General features: G+C 45.0%; 7 protein-coding genes across 7 annotated transcripts; 5 read left to right on the top strand and 2 right to left on the bottom strand.

Moving 5' to 3' along the window:
* Nucleotides 1-509: 509 nt before the first annotated feature.
* GLRG_03373 (E1-like protein-activating enzyme Gsa7p/Apg7p) lies at nucleotides 510-2,787 on the top strand (the record flags this gene model as incomplete). Its single annotated transcript, XM_008094058.1, has 4 exons — nucleotides 510-706; nucleotides 776-884; nucleotides 946-2,277; nucleotides 2,329-2,787. 4 exons carry the CDS (start codon nucleotides 510-512, stop codon nucleotides 2,785-2,787), a joined length of 2,097 nt encoding a protein of 698 aa, XP_008092249.1.
* A 1,255-nt stretch (nucleotides 2,788-4,042) lies between these two features.
* Nucleotides 4,043-6,100, top strand: GLRG_03372 (major facilitator superfamily transporter; the record flags this gene model as incomplete). Its single annotated transcript, XM_008094057.1, has 4 exons — nucleotides 4,043-4,370; nucleotides 4,478-4,577; nucleotides 4,637-4,649; nucleotides 4,703-6,100. The coding sequence occupies 4 exons, from the start codon at nucleotides 4,043-4,045 to the stop codon at nucleotides 6,098-6,100; spliced, it is 1,839 nt and encodes a 612-aa protein (XP_008092248.1).
* A 585-nt stretch (nucleotides 6,101-6,685) lies between these two features.
* GLRG_03371 (uncharacterized protein) lies at nucleotides 6,686-7,618 on the bottom strand (the record flags this gene model as incomplete). Its single annotated transcript, XM_008094056.1, has 1 exon — nucleotides 6,686-7,618. One exon carries the CDS (start codon nucleotides 7,616-7,618, stop codon nucleotides 6,686-6,688), a length of 933 nt encoding a protein of 310 aa, XP_008092247.1.
* Nucleotides 7,619-8,162: 544 nt separating this feature from the next.
* On the bottom strand, nucleotides 8,163-9,320 carry GLRG_03370 (DnaJ domain-containing protein; the record flags this gene model as incomplete). Its single annotated transcript, XM_008094055.1, has 2 exons — nucleotides 8,163-9,203; nucleotides 9,276-9,320. The coding sequence occupies 2 exons, from the start codon at nucleotides 9,318-9,320 to the stop codon at nucleotides 8,163-8,165; spliced, it is 1,086 nt and encodes a 361-aa protein (XP_008092246.1).
* Nucleotides 9,321-10,712: 1,392 nt separating this feature from the next.
* Nucleotides 10,713-11,025, top strand: GLRG_03369 (uncharacterized protein; the record flags this gene model as incomplete). Its single annotated transcript, XM_008094054.1, has 2 exons — nucleotides 10,713-10,743; nucleotides 10,808-11,025. The coding sequence occupies 2 exons, from the start codon at nucleotides 10,713-10,715 to the stop codon at nucleotides 11,023-11,025; spliced, it is 249 nt and encodes an 82-aa protein (XP_008092245.1).
* A 45-nt stretch (nucleotides 11,026-11,070) lies between these two features.
* GLRG_03368 (uncharacterized protein) lies at nucleotides 11,071-11,355 on the top strand (the record flags this gene model as incomplete). The annotated part of the gene is made up of 1 exon (XM_008094053.1): nucleotides 11,071-11,355. The coding sequence occupies one exon, from the start codon at nucleotides 11,071-11,073 to the stop codon at nucleotides 11,353-11,355; it is 285 nt and encodes a 94-aa protein (XP_008092244.1).
* An 813-nt stretch (nucleotides 11,356-12,168) lies between these two features.
* On the top strand, nucleotides 12,169-12,330 carry GLRG_03367 (uncharacterized protein; the record flags this gene model as incomplete). Its single annotated transcript, XM_008094052.1, has 1 exon — nucleotides 12,169-12,330. The coding sequence occupies one exon, from the start codon at nucleotides 12,169-12,171 to the stop codon at nucleotides 12,328-12,330; it is 162 nt and encodes a 53-aa protein (XP_008092243.1).
* Nucleotides 12,331-21,694: the final 9,364 nt, after the last annotated feature.

Genomic DNA, 21,694 nt, shown 5'->3' with positions numbered 1-21,694 from the left:
TTCTAGAGGGGCTTCTGGAGGGGCCATCTGCCTCATCCTGTCAGACCAACCATCTCACACCCCTCCCCCAAGGAAGCTCTCACCAGCCTGGTTCTCGTGACTCGTAAGGCGCAATCTGACTTCTTGCACAGGTGACTTTTTTCTTTTCTTTTTTTTTCTTTCCAGCTCAACATTATCAAGCCCTTTTCCAGCTACTAGCGACTTCTCCCGGACCCTGCGCTTTGTCCGGAGTCCATCTGAAAGTGCGACCTGCCTGATCCGTCGCATACGGAGCGAGCGTCTTGAACCTTTTTGAGTCATTTCGATTCAGAGCAACGTCTGATTCCGGACCTCTCCTCCTACATACACATAACCCCCCTGAGGGTTTCTGGCATATTGTACTGTACGCCTTTCGGCACCAACGTCGCAGCGCTCCCCAAGAACCAACTCCTGGCGCATCGTATCGCGGGCAGTGCTCTTCCAGTCCCACCAGGCGTCCGACAGCGCGCACCCGCCAGAGCTCGCCCGCCATGGCAGCGATTCAATATGCGCCCTTCTCCTCCGAGATCGAACTCCCCTTCTACGCCGCCCTCTTCTCCTCCAAGCTCGAGCATGACAAACTCAACGACTCGGCGCGCCGCGTGCTCGGCCAGTACACGACCTTGCCGGTCGAGCCGGGCCAGAGCTGCAAGATGTCGATCCTAGGCAACGCGCTCACCAGCGACCAGTAAGGTGTTCGCAGATGGGCTTGACGTCTGCTTCATATTGACCGCGTCAGGACTGATGAGGAGAGCAGGCCCAACGACGAGCATGTCCGCGCCGAGGGCTGGATCAAGAATGTCAACACGATCGAGGACTTCAAGAACACCGACAAGCAAGCTATGCTGAAGCTTGCAGCAAGACACGTAGGCTGGGCCCGTAACGTTGGCGGGGATGCCGTGGGTTTACCTGACGCTTTCTCTCTAGGTCTGGGACGCCATCAACGACGGCACCATCTACTCCGTTCCCTCCCTCCTTTCGTCCTTCACGATCCTCTCATACGCCGACCTGAAGAAGTATAAGTTCACGTACTGGTTTGCGTTCCCGGCATTGCATTCAGACCCCCAGTGGAAGCGTACAGGCCCGATTGGCCGCCTTGATCCCAAAGAAAGCACGGCGCTGGTCGATCGGGTAGGCACTTGGCAAGCGAATCGCGACAAGAGGCAGAACGGCTTCTTCCTCGCCAAGAAGGCCCGGGGCGTCGATGTTAGCGATTTGGATAAGGATGCAAACAGCGACCTCCACGACCTCAACGACGCTTTTGGCTACGTGTGGGAGGTTGCCAACCTCGGCGACTTTGAGAACAGTTTCTTTGACGATGTTGCCGAGGAGGACCGGTACGTCGCGTTCGTCGACCCGTCAACGTACCCCGAGAACCCGTCTTGGCCTTTGCGCAACCTCCTGTGGCTTATCCGACAGCGGTTCCGCCTGACAAAGGTGCAGATTCTGTGTTACCGGGACATCAGATCAAGCAGGCATGCCGCCAGAAGCATCATTTTGCCTTTGGAGATGGACCCCGTAGAGCCTCTTGCCGTCACTGAGATGCCCAAGGTCACTGGTTGGGAGCGAGATGGAGAAGGTAAGCTCCGAGCCAGGATCGCGAACCTCGGCGAGTACATGGACCCCGCGCGACTGGCGGACCAATCGGTAGACCTGAACCTCAAGCTCATGAAATGGCGGATTTCGCCGAACCTGGATCTGGACACAATCAAATCTACCAAGTGTCTGCTGCTAGGAGCTGGCACGCTCGGCAGCTACGTATCCAGAAACCTCATGGGCTGGGGCGTCCGCAAAATCACCTTTGTAGACTACGGACGTGTGTCGTACTCGAATCCCGTCCGACAGCCTCTGTTCGAGTTTGAAGACTGCTTGGAAGGTGGGAAGCACAAAGCGCCACGGGCTGCTCAGGCCCTCAAGAGGATCTATCCCGGCGTCGAGAGCGAAGGCCATGTTCTGTCCGTCCCCATGCTGGGCCATCCCTTTACGGACGAGGCCAGAAGCAAGGCGGATTACGACAAGTTGAAGCAACTGATCGACGACCACGATGCCATCTTCCTCCTGATGGACAGCCGAGAGTCAAGATGGCTCCCGAGTGTTTTGGGCAAGGCCGCCGGCAAGATTGTGCTCAACGCCGCGCTCGGGTTCGACTCATTTGTGGTCATGCGGCATGGCGCCGAGCCCGACAACGTCCAGCCAGAGGACAAGGAGCGGCATACGCTCGGCTGCTACTTCTGCAACGATGTTGTAGCACCGGCCGATGTGAGTAGCCGCATGTGAAGGATACTGGGCCTTTGCTAACTTTACGGGTAGTCGCAAAAGGACCAGACTTTGGACCAGCAGTGCACAGTCACTCGACCTGGCGTAGCAGCCATCGCCTCGGCACTTCTTGTCGAGCTCTTTGCAAGTCTCCTCCAACATCCTCTCAAGCAACACGCGCCAGCGCCACAGACATCGAATGACGAAAAGGACCCCGTTGACCACGCTCTGGGACTGGTACCCCATACCGTCCGTGGCTCCTTGCACAACTTCAACAACAAGGTGATTCGCGGCGAGTCATACCCGTGCTGCAGCGCTTGTGGCCCCCCGATTCTCGACGCGTATCGGACCGAAGGTTGGAGATTCGTGAAGAAGGCGCTATTAGAGAAGGACTACGTCGCCGAGCTGTCAGGGCTGGCGGAGGTGCAGCGAGAGGCCGAGAGGCGGGCGTCTTCGATGGACTGGGAAGAGGAGGAAGACGGAGCGGACGAGGGAGACGGAGAGTTGATTTAACGGGGCCACGAGGGGTTTTTTTTTTTTTTTCGACCTTGCCAACCAGCATTTTACGGCGGTATAGAACGAGTTTTGGCGTTTCAGGCAGTAGAACATGTGGGCGTCTTGGAACTGTACAGGGGTGCGGGATTTCACGGCGACTTTTTATTTTTATTTTTTAGGTTTGTATGTCTGGCTCACAGTTGGTTACTTTCTACGAAGCTATCAGTAGCATTGGATTATGACGCTGACTAGTCGATCATGACCCATGTCATGCAACGTTCATTCGAGAGGTTCATTCAACAGCATCTAAGCGTATTCAATGAAGAGGTTCATTCCTGATTACATTTATGCCTTATCAAGCTGCATTCCAGTAAGCCTCAGTTGGCTTGACTGTCCTGGTATCTCATTATAGATCAAGAGACGATGATAAAATATGAGATGCACAAGACCAGTGCGGATGACAGGGTTCCCCGCACTAGGTGACCCTCTACTTTCATAAAGTCGCCGGGCCTTCCGTCGTCTCTAACATATTTAGAGTCGTCGCACACCGACATCTGTTAGTGATGGTTCCTGGTTTGCTATTTTCGGGTCTCTGAGCCGCTTCCCCCCCTAAAGCAGCCGCAGGATCGCCGCGGCACGACCCAACGCGCTATACACTACCGGGGATTACTTAAGTGCGCTAAGGCTCAGCGTGTCCATCTCTTCTCGTCAGGTGGTCCGCAGTTCCGTCGTAACACACGACCACAGACCATTTATTCGCCCCTTTACGAGTAGGAAGGGGAAGGAAAATACAGTGTCCGAAATCATCTCATCCGTCATCACCTCTTGTGCGTTTATATCGTTACGTTACTGGTGGCCCACGGGTATCTCCGTCCCTGACAACCGAGTTTTATACGTCTCGTTTCAATAAAAGGATGTAGAAAAGTATCCAAAAGAAGTCGGACAAGCCCAGACTGAGATTGCTCCGAGGCCGCGATCGGGGAGTGAGACGACGTCCCCTACTTGACGAGGTTAGAAGGGTCAGACAACGACGACGACGACGACGACGACGGCGACGACGGCGGCGCCGGCGGTGGATTCATTGGCGACTGCGCATGACGAAGCAGGCACGCTTGAGTTTCGTACCTCGTCGACATCACGCGTGCACGGCACGCCCCGGCGTTTTCCCGTCGACACACATACACACACCCACACGCATCACACATATCCATCACATATCACAACTCGGGTTCTCATTCATTCCGCCGCCGCACACCCCCCCTCATAAGACGCCATGCTGCGCTCCATGCTCCGGCGCTTGACGTCGGACCGGACTGAATCGGTCGACGACTACGTCGGCGTCGTCGTCCCGCTCGTGGAGGCGCACCTGCACAGCCACTCGGCGCGGACGGGCAAGTGCGAGTTCGAGGAGCGGCCGAGCCAGGACGATGATGGCAATGGTGACGGTGATGACGACAACGGTGATGACGGCGACGACGACGACGTCAAGGACCAGACCGAGAGCACGGGGATGCTCGAGATGAGCGCCGCCGAGTACACGATTGAGGGGCTGAGGAAGGAGGTGAGGAGGGGTGGGAAGGGACAATGGACCGAGTATGAATGTGAGTTTTTCTTCTTCTTCTTCTTCTTCTTCTTCCCCTTATTTTATTTACTCTTGCTGGGGTGTTGGAGGGTGTCGGTAAGCCGGTGTGCTGATGAGGCTGGGTAGTGAAGTCGAAACTCATCAACAAGGCGGTTCAGGATATCGGGATGGGGAGGTATAACTGGGAGCTCTTCGTCCTATGCGGATTCGGATGGTTCGCAGATAAGTAAGTTTGGAAACACCCACTGTCTCTTTGGGCGTGAGAAGATTACTGACTATTGCCAGTCTATGGATGCACGTAAGTTGACTAGCAGGCTTCCACCGCCGAAGGGACACTGACCACACACCCAGGGCGTCGCTCTCACACTCCCATCTCTATCTGCCGAGTTCGGCATCTCGGAGCAACGCGTCCGCTACACAACCTCGTCCATCTTTCTCGGCCTCTGCTTCGGCTCCTTCGTCTGGGGCATCGGCTCCGACGTGCTCGGCCGCCGCATCGCCTTCAACCTCACCCTCCTCATCACCGGCGTCTTCGGCATCCTGCTGGCCTTCGCCCCGACCTGGGGCTCGGTGAACGTGCTCTTCGCCGCCCTCGGCTTCGGCGTCGGCGGGAACCTCCCCGTCGACGGCGCCTTGTTCCTCGAGTTCCTGCCCGACGCCTCGAGCAGCCTGCTGACGCTGCTGTCCGTGTGGTGGCCCGTCGGGCAGCTATCCTCGTCGCTGGCCGCCTGGTACTTCATCGCCAACTGGCCCGCCGACCAGGGCTGGCGCCGGTTCGTGCTGACCATCGGGCTCGTCACCTTCTTCATGTTCGTCGTGCGCTTCGTCGTCTTCCGCCTCTTCGAATCGCCCAAGTTCCTGCTCTCCAAGGGCCGCCAGTCCGAGGCCATCGCCGTCGTCCACGGCATCGCTTCCCGCAACGGCGCCAAGACCTGGCTCACCGAGGAAGTCCTCGACGCCGTGGCGGACGGCGTGACCGGCGACGACGACGACGAACGCTCCGAGCAGGAGCGCTCCCGACGCAGCCGCGCCGGCGTGCACCGCCGGCCGGGGAGAACCGCTGACGCCCTTCGCGAGAGGATGAGGGCCTTTTCCGGCGAGCGCCTCCGCCCCCTCTTCAAGACCCGCACCCTCGGCCTGGCGACCGTCATCGTCTGGTTTGTCTGGGCCACCATCGGCATGGGCTACCCGCTCTTCAACGCCTTCCTCCCGCAGTACCTCTCGCACGGCGGCGCCGCCCCGCCGCCCGAGGGCTCCCCCGACGCCGGGGCGACGCCCATCACCCCGGATACGTACCGCACCTACGCCATCACCTCGGCCGTCGGCGTGCCGGGCAGCCTGCTGGCCGCCTACCTCGTCGACCACAAGTCGCCCTATCTCGGCCGCCGCGGCACCCTCGCGTGCTCCTCGCTCGTCTCGGCCGTCTTCCTCTTCTTGTTCGTGCGCTTCGGCACCTCGCCCGCGTCGCAACTGTTCTTCTCGTGCGTCGAGGCCTTTTCGCAGAACATCATGTACGGCGTCCTCTACGCCTTCACGCCCGAGATCTTCCCGGCCCCCGTCCGCGGCGCCGGCACCGGCGTCGCGAGCTTCCTCAACAGGGCCATGGGCCTGCTGGCGCCGGTGCTGGCGGCCAACGTGCTGGGCGACGGGACGACGACGCCCATCTACCTGTCGGGCGCGCTGATCCTCGCGGCGTTTGTGGGCATGTGCCTGATCCCCATCGAGACGAGGGGGCGGCAGAGGCTGTGAAGGTGGGGCGCGCTCGGTTTTGCCCGGCGTAGGAGGGGGAGGAGAAGAAAAGAATTGTTGCTGTAGATCTAATGGTATTTGTTTTCGAGATCACTCAGTGAGTCCTTGGCCCAGGCCGCCAATGCGAGAGCCCTTGATGTGATTTACTAGCCCCCTCCTCCCCTCCCCTCTTCCCCTTCTCAACAGCACGCCTTGCGGAACACAGGGAGCTTCCTCGAATCATTGAGCTTGAGTAATTCGACCGCGGCAAGAGCCCCTTCCTTACCCAACTAGCCTCCACGCCCGGCAACTTTTGCGTCGAACTCTAGAGCATGTCAGGTGCATGAAATCCAGCTTGAAGAAAGATTTTGGGCGCTTGAGCGTTTTCTGTTCAGAGGATGCGGGTTCTATCGTCCTACAACTGTTGCGGTGCAGGGGCTGCGCGACCACGAGGCAGAGACGTTGATGGGCGAAGAATCCCGAATCAGGGGAGGGGGGGATGTTTCTGATGGTAATCAGCTAGAAAGCGGTAGTTCACCATCGCGAAAAAGGCAATTGGTGATTTCGTCCCTCGCCCTTCCTCCTCGTGCCCTCCTGACTCGCAGACTACATCAACACCTTGGCGAAGGCGTCGCCCAGCCCGCGCTCCGCCAGCCAGGCCTCCACGGCCTTCATGTCGCCGCGGTTCGCGCGCTGGCCGCGCCTCTCGCCGCCGACGGAGTCGGTGACCTCGCGCATGTCCGGGAAGGCGCGGGCGGCGACGCCGCGCTCGCGGTGCCGCTCGCTGACCTTCTTGTGGTGCGCGGGGATGTCGCCCCAGCTCTCCGTCTTGATGAAGGACATGTAGTCGTCGATGGCGCGCGAGCCGCCCTCGAGGCAGAGCAGGCCGGGCTTGCCGGCGTAGAGGAAGCCCGTGAGGCCGTAGCCCGGCGCGTGGGCGACGAAGTCGTCGCGCTTGGACCGCGTCGAGATGGAGGGGAAGTAGAACCACACCCGGACGAGGGGCTCCTCCTCCGCCTCCGCATCTCCCTCACCGCCGGCGGCCGCACGCTCGAGGTACTCCGCCGCCGCGTCCTTGACGACCTCGATCGTGCCGAACAGGTCCTCCCCGCCCCCCTCGGCGACCCTCGCGTTGAGCTGCGCCGTCGCCGCGCGGCTTAGCCACGCCGGTTGGCGGACCCGGACCCTGATCCGCGGCGCCTCTCCCTCATCCTTCTCTTCCCCCGCTGCGCTTTCTACTTCACGGGCGAAAGGCACGCCGATATCCAGCTGCAGCGCCTTCGGGCTCGACGAGCCTTCTTCTTGGGTGATGGCGAGGGTGAGCAGGATTGTGACCTGCGGGGGCCTGGCGAAGGGCGGCAGCGGCGGTGACGACGGGTCCTCAAGGCGAGACCTGAACAGCGAGAGGGTTTCCTCCGATTCCCTCTCGATTGCGACCTCCCCCTCGGCGGGGTACATGGCCGTCAGGAGGTCGATCTGGCCGACCTGGTGCTCGACCAAGTCCGTCGGGAGGAGGCCCCATAATGGCGAGGCCGCCATCGTGACTCTGGGTCGCTTTTGTCCTCGGGGCTTTGCTCGATTCACGAAATCGTACAAATAGAGTAGAGTTTGGAAGCAATTTTTCCAATAAAAAAAAGCTCCTTTTTTTTATTCCTTTTTTCCCTTTCCTCTCTTTACACTGACGTTTTGGACGATCACCTGGGATACGCAGAGACTGAGAGATTTTCAAACTCGAGTTTGAGCCACAGACATCAGCCACAAACGCCACACTTTCCTCTCTCGCGATATCAATGTTTCCCAACGTCTTTGATCCAGTATAGCGTCATAATACTACTAAACGGTCATATATCTTTTTCTTCTTCTTTTTGTGTGAATGGATGAGAAGTTGGCTTTTTGATTCTAGCTTGTGCGTTGCTGTTCACTTTAGGCGAACGCGACACATGACCGATCACAAGCAGTGGTAACGTCACCAAAGCGCAGCAAGTCACCCTCTGTGCTAGTGATGACGAGTAAAGAAAAAACTACTTTGCAATACACTTGTATATTGAGCCTCTAGCAGCTTTATGTTCGATGTGTATCCTCTCTATCTGTTGCCCTTGGCACCCGCAGGCGCATCGACCCTCCGCTTCTGGAATGACTTGCCGATGGCATCTCTGACCATCGGATCCGCCCGGATGGTGTTCTGCACGAGCCAGTCCTTGACCTTGGAGCGGACACTACTCAGCGCCTCCTTATCGCCGGCGAACGGGGTCATTTCCATCTCCAGCAGCCTGCTCGTTTCGCTGTCGAGGCCGCGCGTGATCGCCTCGAGCCGCTGCAGACCCTCGTCGACGGCGGCGGCCGAGCTCTCGGCCGCCTTGTGCGCCGCCTGGCCCTGCGGATTGATGAGCGGCCCGATCTGGCCGAAGGCGATGTATATCGTGACGGCCGCCTGGCGAGCCAGAGACACGAGCTGGAACTGCAGGTACGGCGGGCGGCGCAGGGCCGTGCTGAGTGCCGTGTTGAAGACGGCGAGGAAGGGCGGCATTTCGGGACGCGTGACGACGATGAGCTCCGCGACGAAGAAGGTGACGAGGATGACCCAGCGCCAGTACCGTCCCCAGTCGAGATACCCCAGCAGGCCCAGCCCGTAGGTGGCGGCGGCCGCGAGGCCGTAGTACGGGATCGTCCCCTGGAATATGCCGCGTGAGACGTAGTCGTGGACGGTCTTGCAGTTCTGCCAGGCGCCGACCTCGGGGCCAAAGCGCTCGTAGGCGAAGCGGCGGGCCGGGTCCGAGAGCGTCTCGGAGGCGGTCTTGAGGTGCATGAAACGCGCAGCGGCGGCGCTCGTGTCCCCGCCGATGCCCGCCTTATCCGGGTGGTAGACAGCGGCGAGGCGACGGAAGCGAGACTTGATAATGCGCACCGGGGCGGTTGCGGCGACGTCGAGGTCGGTGTAGAAGGTGCCCTGCACGCGGAGGGTGCGGTCGGCCTCGACGAGGGTGTAGAGGAGGTAGAAGGAGACGACGAGGATGTGGATTCGACGACGGTGCATCGCGTACTTTGCGGAACCGGGCTGCGGCTTGGGGTCTCCGGCACGGATGACGATGCCGTAGTAGATTGACTGCACCCAGCCGGTGGCTAGCTGCGAAGGAGTCAGTCTTGGTGATGGCGAGCACGGGGTTGACGAAAGGGATTATGGGCGGGGTGCGCGTACATTGGGCAAGAAGGCCCAGCCTAGGAGGGAGAGGACGTTAGACATGATGGATCGCTGTGCATCACTGACGTGGAGTTGAAGACGCGCAGAGAGAGAGAGAAAAAGACCGAAGCGTAAGAAGCCGCGATAAAAAGGTGCGGCGGAGGGGGAGGTTGAGAAATCTGATGGCTGATTAAGGTGATGTCAATTCGCGATCAAGCTTGGGGACTCGCTGGCGTTTTCGACATGGGAGGAAGCGCCAAGAGCTGACCTCATTCCAGCCGGACCTGGCCTAGGAGCCGCCCCGATCCCTGTCCGGACGGGGGGCGGTTGACATGGGTGTGGTTGTTGATTATGTCATCAAGACGTCGAATGATTGACGCGAAAGTGTGCAAGTGGCTTTAGGGCCCATTCAGCTACGGACTGCCAGGATAAGGTTATATGGGAGCAACCGTCCTCTTCACGGGATAACCAGGCTACTAACATTTGTTCTGAAATATTTGTGTATTTGTGTGTGTACCCGAGATCTGTTCGGGGTCAAAGCCTGGATTATCTGGAACTTCACAACTCTTGCGCCTGCTGATGTTGTAAGTGAGCCGTATTTGACATTCCTTTAGTAATTGTACGGCCGACCTTCGCCATATGGTTGTCGATAACGAAAGGTAGGATAGTTAAGACAGATTCTCGGAGCTAATGTTCTCCTAGTGCTGCGTATTAACTAATCCTATTTCCCTCCGCAGTCAGACGAAGGCTTCGCGACACATTGTCCGGCTGGCGGTCGGAGGTAAGGCAGGGAAGGGCCTTGGTTACCAGTCCAAGCATTTATGGTAAGAACGTAAATGGGCAATATCATCTCTGACCAGTCAGAATGTTTGTTGCATTAGATTAGGTTGGATAGATCCGAGGAGGGTTGACTACCTATCCAGACATTCCGCTTTTTCAATCAATCATTTTACAGCGTTCAGTCACACACCGGCCTAGTTATTCCAAGAAACAACGGCTTCTTCCAGCGAGGGCAGGACAACAAGGGCCCAAGAGCCGGCAACGGCGCGCAACACCACATCCAGGAGAATTCTTGACCGGAAGCAAAGATAGGTAACTATCGGGTAGGAAAAAAAGAAAGAAAAGAAGAACAGAAAAAAGAAGCCACCTCCCGGATCCACTGCCAGCAATACCCTTCACCGTTAAGTAAGTATGGAGAAGCGGAACGACCTTTGCTTATGCGACTCGGCCAAGAAACCGACATGACACACGCCGAGGGCACAGTGCAGGGCATCAGATGATCGACCATTTTCTGTAGTGTAATCATAAGTGCAGATGTGGGAACATCGCGTCATGCCGATACAGCCAGTAATATATATCGTGCCGCTAACCAAACACTGCCTTCCGGGCAGATGAATTGGTAATTATACCTAATATAACAAACTTCTGGCGCCCGAGTCAATTTCGAAATCCGGTATGGCGTCGGATCGGGCTGGCTCCCCGCAAGGTCACTAATCTCGGTCCGGAACCTAAATAGGCAGCTGACATCCGTCCCTTTTCCGCGTCAACAGCTAAACGCGCCGAACTAGCAAGTTATCACAACAACACGTCCATAAACCAGACGACGCTATTCAGTCTCAGCACCTTCGACACACCACACCTCATAGCCCTCATCGTGACCATGGCCGATCCCACAACTGCGCAAACCCCGCAGGAAAAGAAGCAGGACGCAATCGTGGCCATCGACACGCCGGCGGCCTTCGACGATCTGCTCTCCGGTAACACCTAGGTCGTCGTCGACTTTTACGCCACGTGGTGCGGGCCGTGCCGTACCATGGCACCGGCCTTTGCACAGCTGGCCGCCGCACACGCAGCCCCGGGTAGCATCGCCTTCGCAAAGGTCGATGTCGACGCTGTGCCCGACGTGGCCAGCCGCTATCGCGTGGCCACCCTACCCAACTTCACCCTGATCAGGGGCGGTGAGCCGTTCCAGGAGGTCAAGGGTGCGTACCCGGCGCAGCTCCGGAGTGCGGTAGAGTCGATGGCGAAGGAAGCCAAGGAGAAGGGCGGGGAGGAAGGAAATGCGGTAAAGAAGGCCTTGGAGGACGAGAATTGGTGAGTCGGGGCACGTATCTGGAGCGCACCCTCTTCGACAAGATCCGGACCCAGGTTGTTTCTGAGATAGACTGCTACGTCGAGGCCGGCGAGGACCCAGCTTCAAACACGTACCGGTCGCGACAGCAGGTCATACATGGCCGCCAGCAACGAAAACCGGTAGCCATAGAGTTTCAAAAATTGCTTTTCTTGAACAGTGACTCACTTTTAACACTGAGCCTGTGCGGCCAAGAGTACCTTCCGGGTGTCTACTCAAACCATACTGGAGGGAAGGTGTATTGTAAGTGGTGTATCAAGACTCAAGCAGCAGCAGCACCGACCGCATTCCTTCCATAACAAAATCCTATCCCCTCCTAAGTCTACCAAAATCCAAAAGGCCTTCTGTTCAAGTGGGTTAGAGTGTCAATTCCTCCGTTTTGGTTCGATTCACCCATGGCCCAAAGCATTCAATTGAATTTTGCTATCTATGGCCACCGTTGCACATTGTCAACTAAAGTGGCCTAGGACGTTGAGATCTAGCCCCATATTTTGATGCCAATGTTAACCAATAAAACCAGGCCTACAGAAATTCAAGAAAAATATAAATTCAAAAAATTCTCCCTGTAACGTAACAACCCCCCAAAAAGAAATCCCCTCAGAGTTACTTACCACTGCTTCAAATATCATTTATCCCAGGGGATATCAACGAGCGTTTTCTTCACCGGGGAAGCTTAATGCCTTGAAGATTTTGAGAGAAAATGTCACCTATATAAGGGTCATTTCGGTCGGCGAGAAGGAATGAAGCAATGGAGGAAGTCAGTCATCTGGCTCCTTCTTGATGTCTGAGGAATTGTGGGTGATTCCACCCCTCAGAACGAAGGGACCGAGTTTGGACCTTCCCTTCCCCTTGGGAAGCGGTTCCGGTCAGGTGCCAGCTTTTCCAGAAAACGGTGATGAAAAATGGGTTTCGAGAGCGGCAGCCCTCAAGGGTTTGCATTAGACTCCGACCAGAATTCTGAGTTTTCAATGTTTGATTGAACGCGCGTTACGTTGAACGTCAAAAGAACAACTTTTTCATCTGTGCAGTTGTCATAAGGAACGAGCCACCTCGTTTGGTATACTGCCGCACGATACCGCCTCCAGCCAAAGGTCGTTCCGCGATTCCAGAAACGAGGCAGTATTTAGCCACCACGTGTGGCGTAACACTATCTAGAAGAAACAAGCCACTTTCAACCACATGAATTGCCCCTATTGTGAGCCTACTTTGTGATAGCAGTATGTTAGACGCTAATAATTGAGCCTCCTCTATTCACCGCGACGCCCACCTCGCTTCTCCAAGCCACGGAGCGGCTCATTCAGCATCTTGGTCTGGTGCAGCGTGAAATAATCGAGCAGATTCGGGCAGATAACGCGACTTTTGCCAATGTTATTCTGCCGCTTGTGCACGCCGAGAATGCCGTGGCTTGAGAAGCCCACGTGCTTGTTTTCTACAAGTCCGTATACCCTGACCCAGAGCTGCGCGACGCTTCAAAAAAGGCTCAGACGCTTCTTGACGACTTTATGGTGGAGAGGGCTATGGACGACGCTATTTTTACGCTGATTGATGCTGTGCTGCGGAAAACTGAAGATCTAGATCTGGAGTCTCTTTGGCTGTTGAGAAAGAAGCACTGTAAACATGTTCGGAACGGCTTGAACCTGCTGCCTGGGGCGCAGAGGGAGCGCTTTGCCGAAATTAAAAGCTAACTGAGCTGACTGACTGGTAAGTTCTGGGAGAATTTAAATGAGACAGATGACGGGATGTGGCTTACCCCTGAAGAGCTGGACGGATTGCCTGAAAGTGCTATTTTACAGCTGAAGGACGGGCAAGGAGAGAACAAGGGAAGGTTTTTTGTATTATTTGAACCTCTATCCTTCTACCTGACACTTAGGTTTTTGAAGAGAGCTGATGTTTGGAGGCGCTTCTATATTGCTGGGCATAACGAGTGTAACTAGAATGTCTTAATCTTCTGGGAGATTGTGCTTCTTTGTGATGAAACCGCTTGTCTTCTAGGGTATTCTAGCTATGCGTTATTTTGCCTTGAGGGTAGAATGGCTCAAACGCTTGTAACGGTTAATACGTTCTTGGATGACCTACGATTGAGACTAGCAGGTGGTGGCTAGCAAGAGACTGAAGCCCTGTGGTAGCTTAAAAAGCGGGACGTTAAATCTTGGGGAGAATTATTTAACGGTTGATTCTTTGATTAGGACTTTTTATATTACAAGTAGGTGATGCTAGAGACTTATTACTTGGTTGATTAGCAGAAGGTTGTAGAATACTACCCCTTGTAGGCTACTATTTCTAGGATGCTGTCTATCTTTAAGAAACTATTTAGTCTTGTTTTCTATAGAAACGTAACAGGCCTTTCTAAATATAGTTAAGAATATATTTAGTATAAGGATGTGTCGGGATATTCAACTGTTCAATGGTGGAGCCGATCCATGGTCACGTGATTTACCATCACGTGACTCACCCCGGCGGCTCACTTACACCACTACAAATATCTACAGTAATAACTTCTTCTTCTTTTTTCCTATTATTTATCTTAATAAGTAACTAATAGTTAATTAAACTATTACTACTTTATAATTATAATCCTTATAATACTAACACTAATTAGTAGTTAACTTTATAGTTACTACTACTATAAATTAGTAAGGATTATTAGAAGAGGCTTATAATACTTTACTTACTATAGTAGCTTAGATTAAAGTATTAAAGTGCTACCTAGCCTAAAGATTATTAGTACCTAAGATCTTATAATACTTAGTAAATAACCCTTTAAGCCTTACGTCTGCTATATAATAACTACTATTACTACTATTAACTTTATTACTTTTAGAAAAGTCCCTTCTTTTATATACTACTTACTTACTAATAACCTTTATAGTATTTAGTATAATTATCTTCTTTTTATACCTAAGTTTCTTTAAGTTCTTTTTCTTTTTATTTTTTAACTTTTTTTCCCTTTAATTATTAAGATTTTTATCTTACTAAGTTTTTATTTTACTATAGTAGTAATAGCCTATATAAGATTATAAGTAAATAAACTTTTATAAGTTTTTATCTAAATAAGATCTTACTAATAGGACTAGCTATAAAGTAGTTAAGTAAGAACTACTTAAGTAATTTACTTTTAATATAATATTTATAAGTAAATAGCTTTTACTAATCTTACCTTTATATACTTTTAATATTATATTATTAGCTAAGCGTAGCTTATAGTAATTATAACTTTTTCCTTTAACTAAATAATTAGTAGCTAAGTGTTACCTTTAGTAAGTATACCTCTTTTTATTCTTTAAGTAAGGTAAAAAAAGTAAAAGTTACTTATATTACCTTAATTTACTTACTTTTTTTTATTCTTTAAATACTTATTAATAACTATATTATCTTTTTTACTTTTTTTTTTTTTTAAGTAAGGTATAGTTATTAGTAACTAATATAACTTTTACTTAACTTTACTATCCTAATTAATTTAAAAAGACTACTTATTATTTACCTTTAAGTAAGGTATATAACCTTAACTTTTTACTTTTCTTCCTTTAAAAATCTTTAACTATAGTATCCTACTTACTAAAAAGTAAGGTCTATATATGTCTCCTTTTAGAGATAGTATATATCTCCTCTTATTCTTTAAGTAAGATCTACTATAAGGCCTCCCTAGAGCTATCTCTTTATGTTACTAAAGCGTAAGGCCTCCCTAAAGCTATCTCTTTATATTACTAAAGCGTAAGGCCTCCCTAGAGCTATCTCTTTACGTCACTAAAGCGTAAGGCCTCCCTAAAGCTATCTCTTTATGTTACTAAAGCGTAAGGCCTCCCTAGAGCTATCTCTTTATATTACTAAAGCGTAAGGCCTCTCTAAAGCTATTTACTACTATTTATTTATTTATTATTTTATTTCTTTATTTACTTTATCTCTTACTTATACCTCTTTATATTATATTATTTATCTACTTATCTTATTATTATCTATACTAATAGTAGTAATTCCTCTAATATATAGATTTACCTCTAACCCTATAGGTAAGAAGTAAGTGCCTATATTTAAGAGGTTAGTAAGGCTAATAAAGGGTAATAATAGTAAAAAAAAGACTAAGTAAAAGGTAAAGTAAACTATAGGCACTAGCTAAAGTAAAAAAGTATATCTATCTATAAGATATTAAGGATCTATATCTTATCCTAAAGTATAGCTAGCCCTTTATTATTATATAACTATAAGGTATAACTAATTTAGCTAATATTCCTAATAGCCTTACCTAAGTTAAGTAATATAATACCTTAAGCACTATTATTATACTTTAAATAATATAATATAACTTTATATAGCTATATAGTTAATAGCTATAAAGATATACTACTAAAGACTTTAAAAAATAGTTACTTAATACCTTTAAGGGTACTACCTATAAAACTATTATTAAATTTAGAGACTACCTAATATATAGGGGTGTATAGGTATTAATAGTAAAGTTACTAACTATTACTAAATAAATTTACTATACCCTTAAGGCTAATAATCTAAAGGTGTAGACACTTAAGGATATTAAAGAAAAGAAAAAAAAAGTAAGGATTTTTACTTAAAGATTAATAAACCTAACTTTATATAAGATATTATAAACCTACTACTAGAAATAATATTAATATAAGATTAACTAGGCCCCTCTTATATTATTACCCCCTTAGTATAAGTTACTTAAGTCTAGAAAAGTTAATAGAGGCTTATTAATTTAGCCTTATTATATAATAACTTAAATTTTATTCCTTTACTATTTAAGTAGGTAAGTAATACTTACCCTTACCTATTAGTTATACTAGTTACTACTACCTTACTTATAACTTACTAGCTTACTAACCTTATTAAATTATACCTTAATAAGATAAAGTATAGTAAAGGGGTATATAAGTTACTTAAATTAAAGCTTATAATCTTTTATAACTACTATATAAAGGCTAGAATTTAGTAAAAACACTTTATAAACGCCTTCTTTATTATACTTAAAGGTAAGGCTATAAAGTACTATACTAACTATCTTTATAACTAGACTAACTTTATTACTATAGTTATATAAATAAAAAGTAATTTTAAGAATAAAGAGACTTTTTAAGCCTACCTTATTAAGCTATAAAAGACTAATTTAATAAGGACTATCTTAAATAATCTAGACAAAAGTAAGGCTAAATACCTAGAGTTACTTATTAAGAAAGTAACTACCCTTATAAGAATAGTTATAAGGATTAGTACTTTATTTAATATAGCCCTTTATAACTAATTACTTAACTCTTACTATAAGATAGAAAAGTGCTCTTTTACCCTTTTTAATTTATCTTTAATATTTACTAGTATATATAGCTAGCTTTAATTAGTAATTAGTAACATAATATAATTTAAATAACCTATATATTAATACCTAACTAAAGAAGTAGATAATTAATACTAAACTAACTATACTTATAACAGCTAGTAAAGTTACTAGTAATTTAGCTAACATAACTATAGCTATAGTAACTTTATGCTATAGCGCCTTTTTAATAGTAATTTATAGTAATAAGCACCTCTTTTACCCTTATTACTATTTATAAAGAAGTACTATATATATAGTAAGCCTAACTATTAGTTAATAAGGCACTTAAAAGACAAAAGGTAATAAGCTTACTATAAGTATAAAAAGTAGTATCTAATAGACTTTTTACCTAAAGCCTTTAACTACTTTATAACTAACTTTAAGGGATATAAGCTATTTACTTTAGATAAAGAAGGTAACTATATAAAAAGTAATAAAGATAAAGAATTAGGCACTACGTTTTATATATTAATAATATTTTTTAACTTATTTACTATTAATAGGCTTACTCTTTTTTTATTACTACGTAACTAATCTATAACCTATTTTCTTATAAAAGATAACTCCTTATATAAGAATCTATATAATAATAAGCTACCTAACGTAGACGTCTTTACCCTTAATAAGTAATATTTATTTATCTTATTTTATAGTATTATACCTAACTTTAGTATAGCTAAATATTTAATAGCTAGATATAAGTAGTATCTTACTTTTTACTACTAAATAAAAAGAAATCTAGCTATAAATAAGTTATAGGTAGGTAAAATAAAAATCTACTTTAGTAGTAGTAACTACTTTAAATTATAAGGGGTAATTAATATACTAACCCCTTTTAGTATACTAACCTTTTATATAATACTATTAAATACCTTATTTTTACTTTACCTTATAGATATAAATTAGTATAGTATTAAATTTAATAACCTTACTAATAAGCTAATCTAAGGTAATACTATTATGCTTACTATTTATAAATAAGGCTATATATAGATACTACTTAATTAATATAAGTAAAGTATTACTTACTACTATCTTATAGATATAAAGTTATAGTAAATTTATTATTACTTTAGCTACCTATTAGTCTAAAGGCTTTATTACGTCCTCTAATAATCTAGTAATAAAGTTAAGATTATAGCCTTAAAGAAATTAACTAAGGTCTACTACTACTACTAAATAAATATAAAGGCGCTTAGTTACTTTAAATTTACTTTATATAATAATAAATATAACTTTAATTATAAGATTATTATTAATATTATTTATCTTAATAGTAACTACCTAGCCTTATATATAGTTAATACTATAATATCCTTTTAAGTAGCCTATTTACTTAAAAATATTACTATAAAGTATATATAAGAGGCACTTTAGATATACTAAATTAACGTCTACTTTAGCCTACCTAACTAGATTATTACTAATACTAGCCTAAACTTTTATACTAGTAAATTTAAGTAGTTAGTAAGGTTACTTTATATTAATATTAAAGAAATACTAATTAAAGCCTATAATAGTATTAGTAAGGTTAAAAGATACTATATACCTCTCTAACGTATATATAACATCCTTTATAGTAAAGGCTATACACCTAAGGTTACTTTTTAGCTAGCTATTAAAGTAATTAATAATATAGCTAGCCTAAATAGCCTAGTACCTATACTACTAGTCTTTAGCGCCTACTTATAAATCTCTAACTTATTACTACCTTTACTAACCCTACTTAAAAAGGCTAAAGTAGTAAGAAAAGTAATAAAGGCTATTTATTAAATCTATATAAAAAGGTAAGTTAATAAGGTAGTAACTATATATAATAGCCTAAATACTACTATAATAGTAGCCTTTTTACTTTAATTTATAGTCTATATCTAGCGTAAGAAAAAGGGCTAGTAAGGCCTCTTTTACCTTATTACTAGTAAAAGACTACTTATATTATTAACCTCCCTTAAGGCCTATAAACTTTTTATTTAACTATTATTAAACTATACCTTAAAGATACTTATAATAAGTAATAATAGCTACTCTTTAAGGTAGGTAGGTAAAGTAATAAAAAGAATAATAATAATAGTATAGTAGCCTTATTACTTACTAATAACCTTATGCCTACTAAAGAAATATATAATAGTATTACTATTACTATATACCTATAGCTAAAGTAAAAAGCTAGCTACTTATAGAGGTATATTAATTTCTTTAATAAAACTAACTTTACTATTAGGCTTACTGCTTTTTTTATTACTATAAGTATAGCGTACGTCTTAATAAAAGAAAAAGCTAACTAACTATTATTAATTAAGCTATAAAAAAAGGGTATTATTACTACCCTAGAGAAGCCCTTTAAGTAAGTAACTACTACTAAAATTAAAAGGCTTATTACCTATAAGGTATTTTACTTTATTTAATATAATAAGAATAAGTATACTAAAGTATAAATATTTAAATTATAGATTATTAATAAAGTAAAAGGCTAAAATAAAAAACTATATAAGAAATCCTACCTTATTATCTAAAGATATACTAATAATAGTAAAAAAGTAATTCTTACCTAGTTACTTATAATTTAGTAAGCTAGCTAGCACCTTATTTTTACCTTTACCTTATTTTTTATCTATAATAATAATAATTTTTTACTTTAGTTATATAATATTACTTAGGTATATATATAGTTAACTACCTTATTAAATTATATAATTTTTATATACCTTTTATTATAAATATAAGAACTTTATCTAAAAAGCACTATTATATAAGTAGTAAAGCTATTATATAGTATTATAAAGGTAAACACTTACTAGTAGGTAATATATAGTTACTACTATAAAAAAAAGCTCTAAATAAAGACTTTAACCTTTAATTTATACCTACTAATTACTAATATAAAGAGCCTAGACTTTAGGATTATTAGTATATAGACTAATAATACTATTACCTTTTTAAATAAATCCTTTTCTACCTATAAGGCTAATAAGCTTACTAAGGCTATATTTACTACTAAGGAGAAGTAAATCCTTACTATTAATAACCTACTTACCTTTAATAGCAGTATAGTATCTTTAACTACTAAAAGGAAGCTTTTTCTCTAATAAAAAGGCTAAAGTAAAAGACTTTAACCTATTAATAAAAAATCTCTATAAGCACTTAAGTAGTACGTTAAGTAATAGGCCTATAGTATATATATTATATTAGTCTACTAGCCTAAAGCGTACTTTAACTACTTTATTATAGTATAATACTAATTACCTAATATAAATAAAATTAAGGCACTTAACTATTATACTATATAGTAAATAAATAACCTTAACTATAGTTTATTATTTTACCTACTTAACCTTAAATTTATAAAGCTTTTTATCTTTATAAATAGATTATTTATAAATAATAAAGACTTTACTTTATAGCTAGGATTTATTATTATTCTTACTAATAAGGCACCTATAAGTACTACTATAAGTAATAAATTTACTATAACTAGTAATATTATTTACTTTAGCTTAATAAAGTATAAGTAAGTTACTTAAAGTATACTAGCCTTTAAGATTTATAGTATAGTTACTAGCGCTAATATTACCTATATACTTAGTATAACTATTATAATAATTACTAACTACCTTAAGCTACTATATATACTAATAATCCTTTATACTAACTTATACTTACTCTATAAGTGCCTTATTAAGCTTAAGACTATAAAAAAGAAAAGGCTTATAATTAATATTATAGCCCTCTAGTAGTTATATAAGTAATATAAGGTCTATAAGGTATAATAGATATAAGGTAATAATAATCCTACTAATAGATTTACTAAATTATTACCTAATAAGGCACTAGAATAACTAGTTAGAAATAGGATAGTTTAGATTAGTATAAAGGGATAGGTTTCTTAAGCTATATAACAGATTACATAGACAAAAAGTATTAAATACTTTTAGGCTTTTGATTTTTATTGCGTTTTTGAGCTTTTTGGCTGCTGGGCAGTATCTAGGCTATTTGTGGCGATTTTCCTTCACTTTAGAAAATCTGGGCTATTTGTGGCGATTTTCCTTCACTTTAGAAAGTTGCCAGTGTCGGGATATTCAACTGTTCAATGGTGGAGCCGATCCATGGTCACGTGATTTACTATCACGTGACTCACCCTGGCGGCTCACTTACACCACCACGAATATCCGCGGCAACAACTTCTTCTTCTTTTTTCCTATCATCCATCTCAACAAGCAACTAGTAGTCAATCGAACTATTACTGCTTTACGATCGCGATCCCTGTGATACCAACAGGATGTTTAACTTTTTAGCGTTTAGGATTATGTGAAGCAAGGTGGTGGATTTGTTGGCTATCTATACTTAGACCTTTTCCCTTGTAAAGGGAAAAATAGGGGTGCGGCAAACTTTAATGTGATACTAGTATGTCTATGACATATAATTCCTGTTTGCTAACTAGAGGTGCTAATATTCCCTTTAGGGTTTTAGTCGAGAGGACGGTATTTACTAGTACCTTATAACAGCAATAGTATGCAGCTTTACTAAACCTACGTCCTAGAGTCCTAGTCTATTAAAGCATAATAAAGTGGTTACTCTTTTCTATAAGCTAGGCTACGGTATCTATAACCTTGTATTAAAGACCGCATACGCCTGTTTCCATGCCACAGAGACTGCCTTAGACTTTGGTGAAGCTCCTAGTTAGATGCTCAAGAATTTGTGCTAGGTGCTATCTCAGCTAAAGGCCCTTAGCAAACACTACTCGTCCCTTTCACCAGAGTATTTACAATCCTAGCAATCAAAGTCAGACGCAAGCCAGAGACCGCCGCCTGAAAAGATGCCGGACGACATGATCAAGAGCCTAGTCAAGTCAAGGTACGTAAATAGCGCATTATTCCATCTGAACCAGCTCTACATCTGCATTTTCGACATAGCAGTTCACCACCCCAAGAGCCACAGCTCGATAGAGAACATGAACATATCTGCAACCTACAACAAGATACA

The sequence above is a fragment of the Colletotrichum graminicola genome, assembly GCF_000149035.1.
Source record: "Colletotrichum graminicola M1.001 genomic scaffold supercont1.10, whole genome shotgun sequence".
In the NCBI taxonomy this organism is placed as follows: domain Eukaryota; kingdom Fungi; phylum Ascomycota; class Sordariomycetes; order Glomerellales; family Glomerellaceae; genus Colletotrichum; species Colletotrichum graminicola.
The sequence above is the reverse complement of the archived record's forward strand: the minus strand, read 5'-3'. Positions and strand labels throughout refer to the sequence as shown.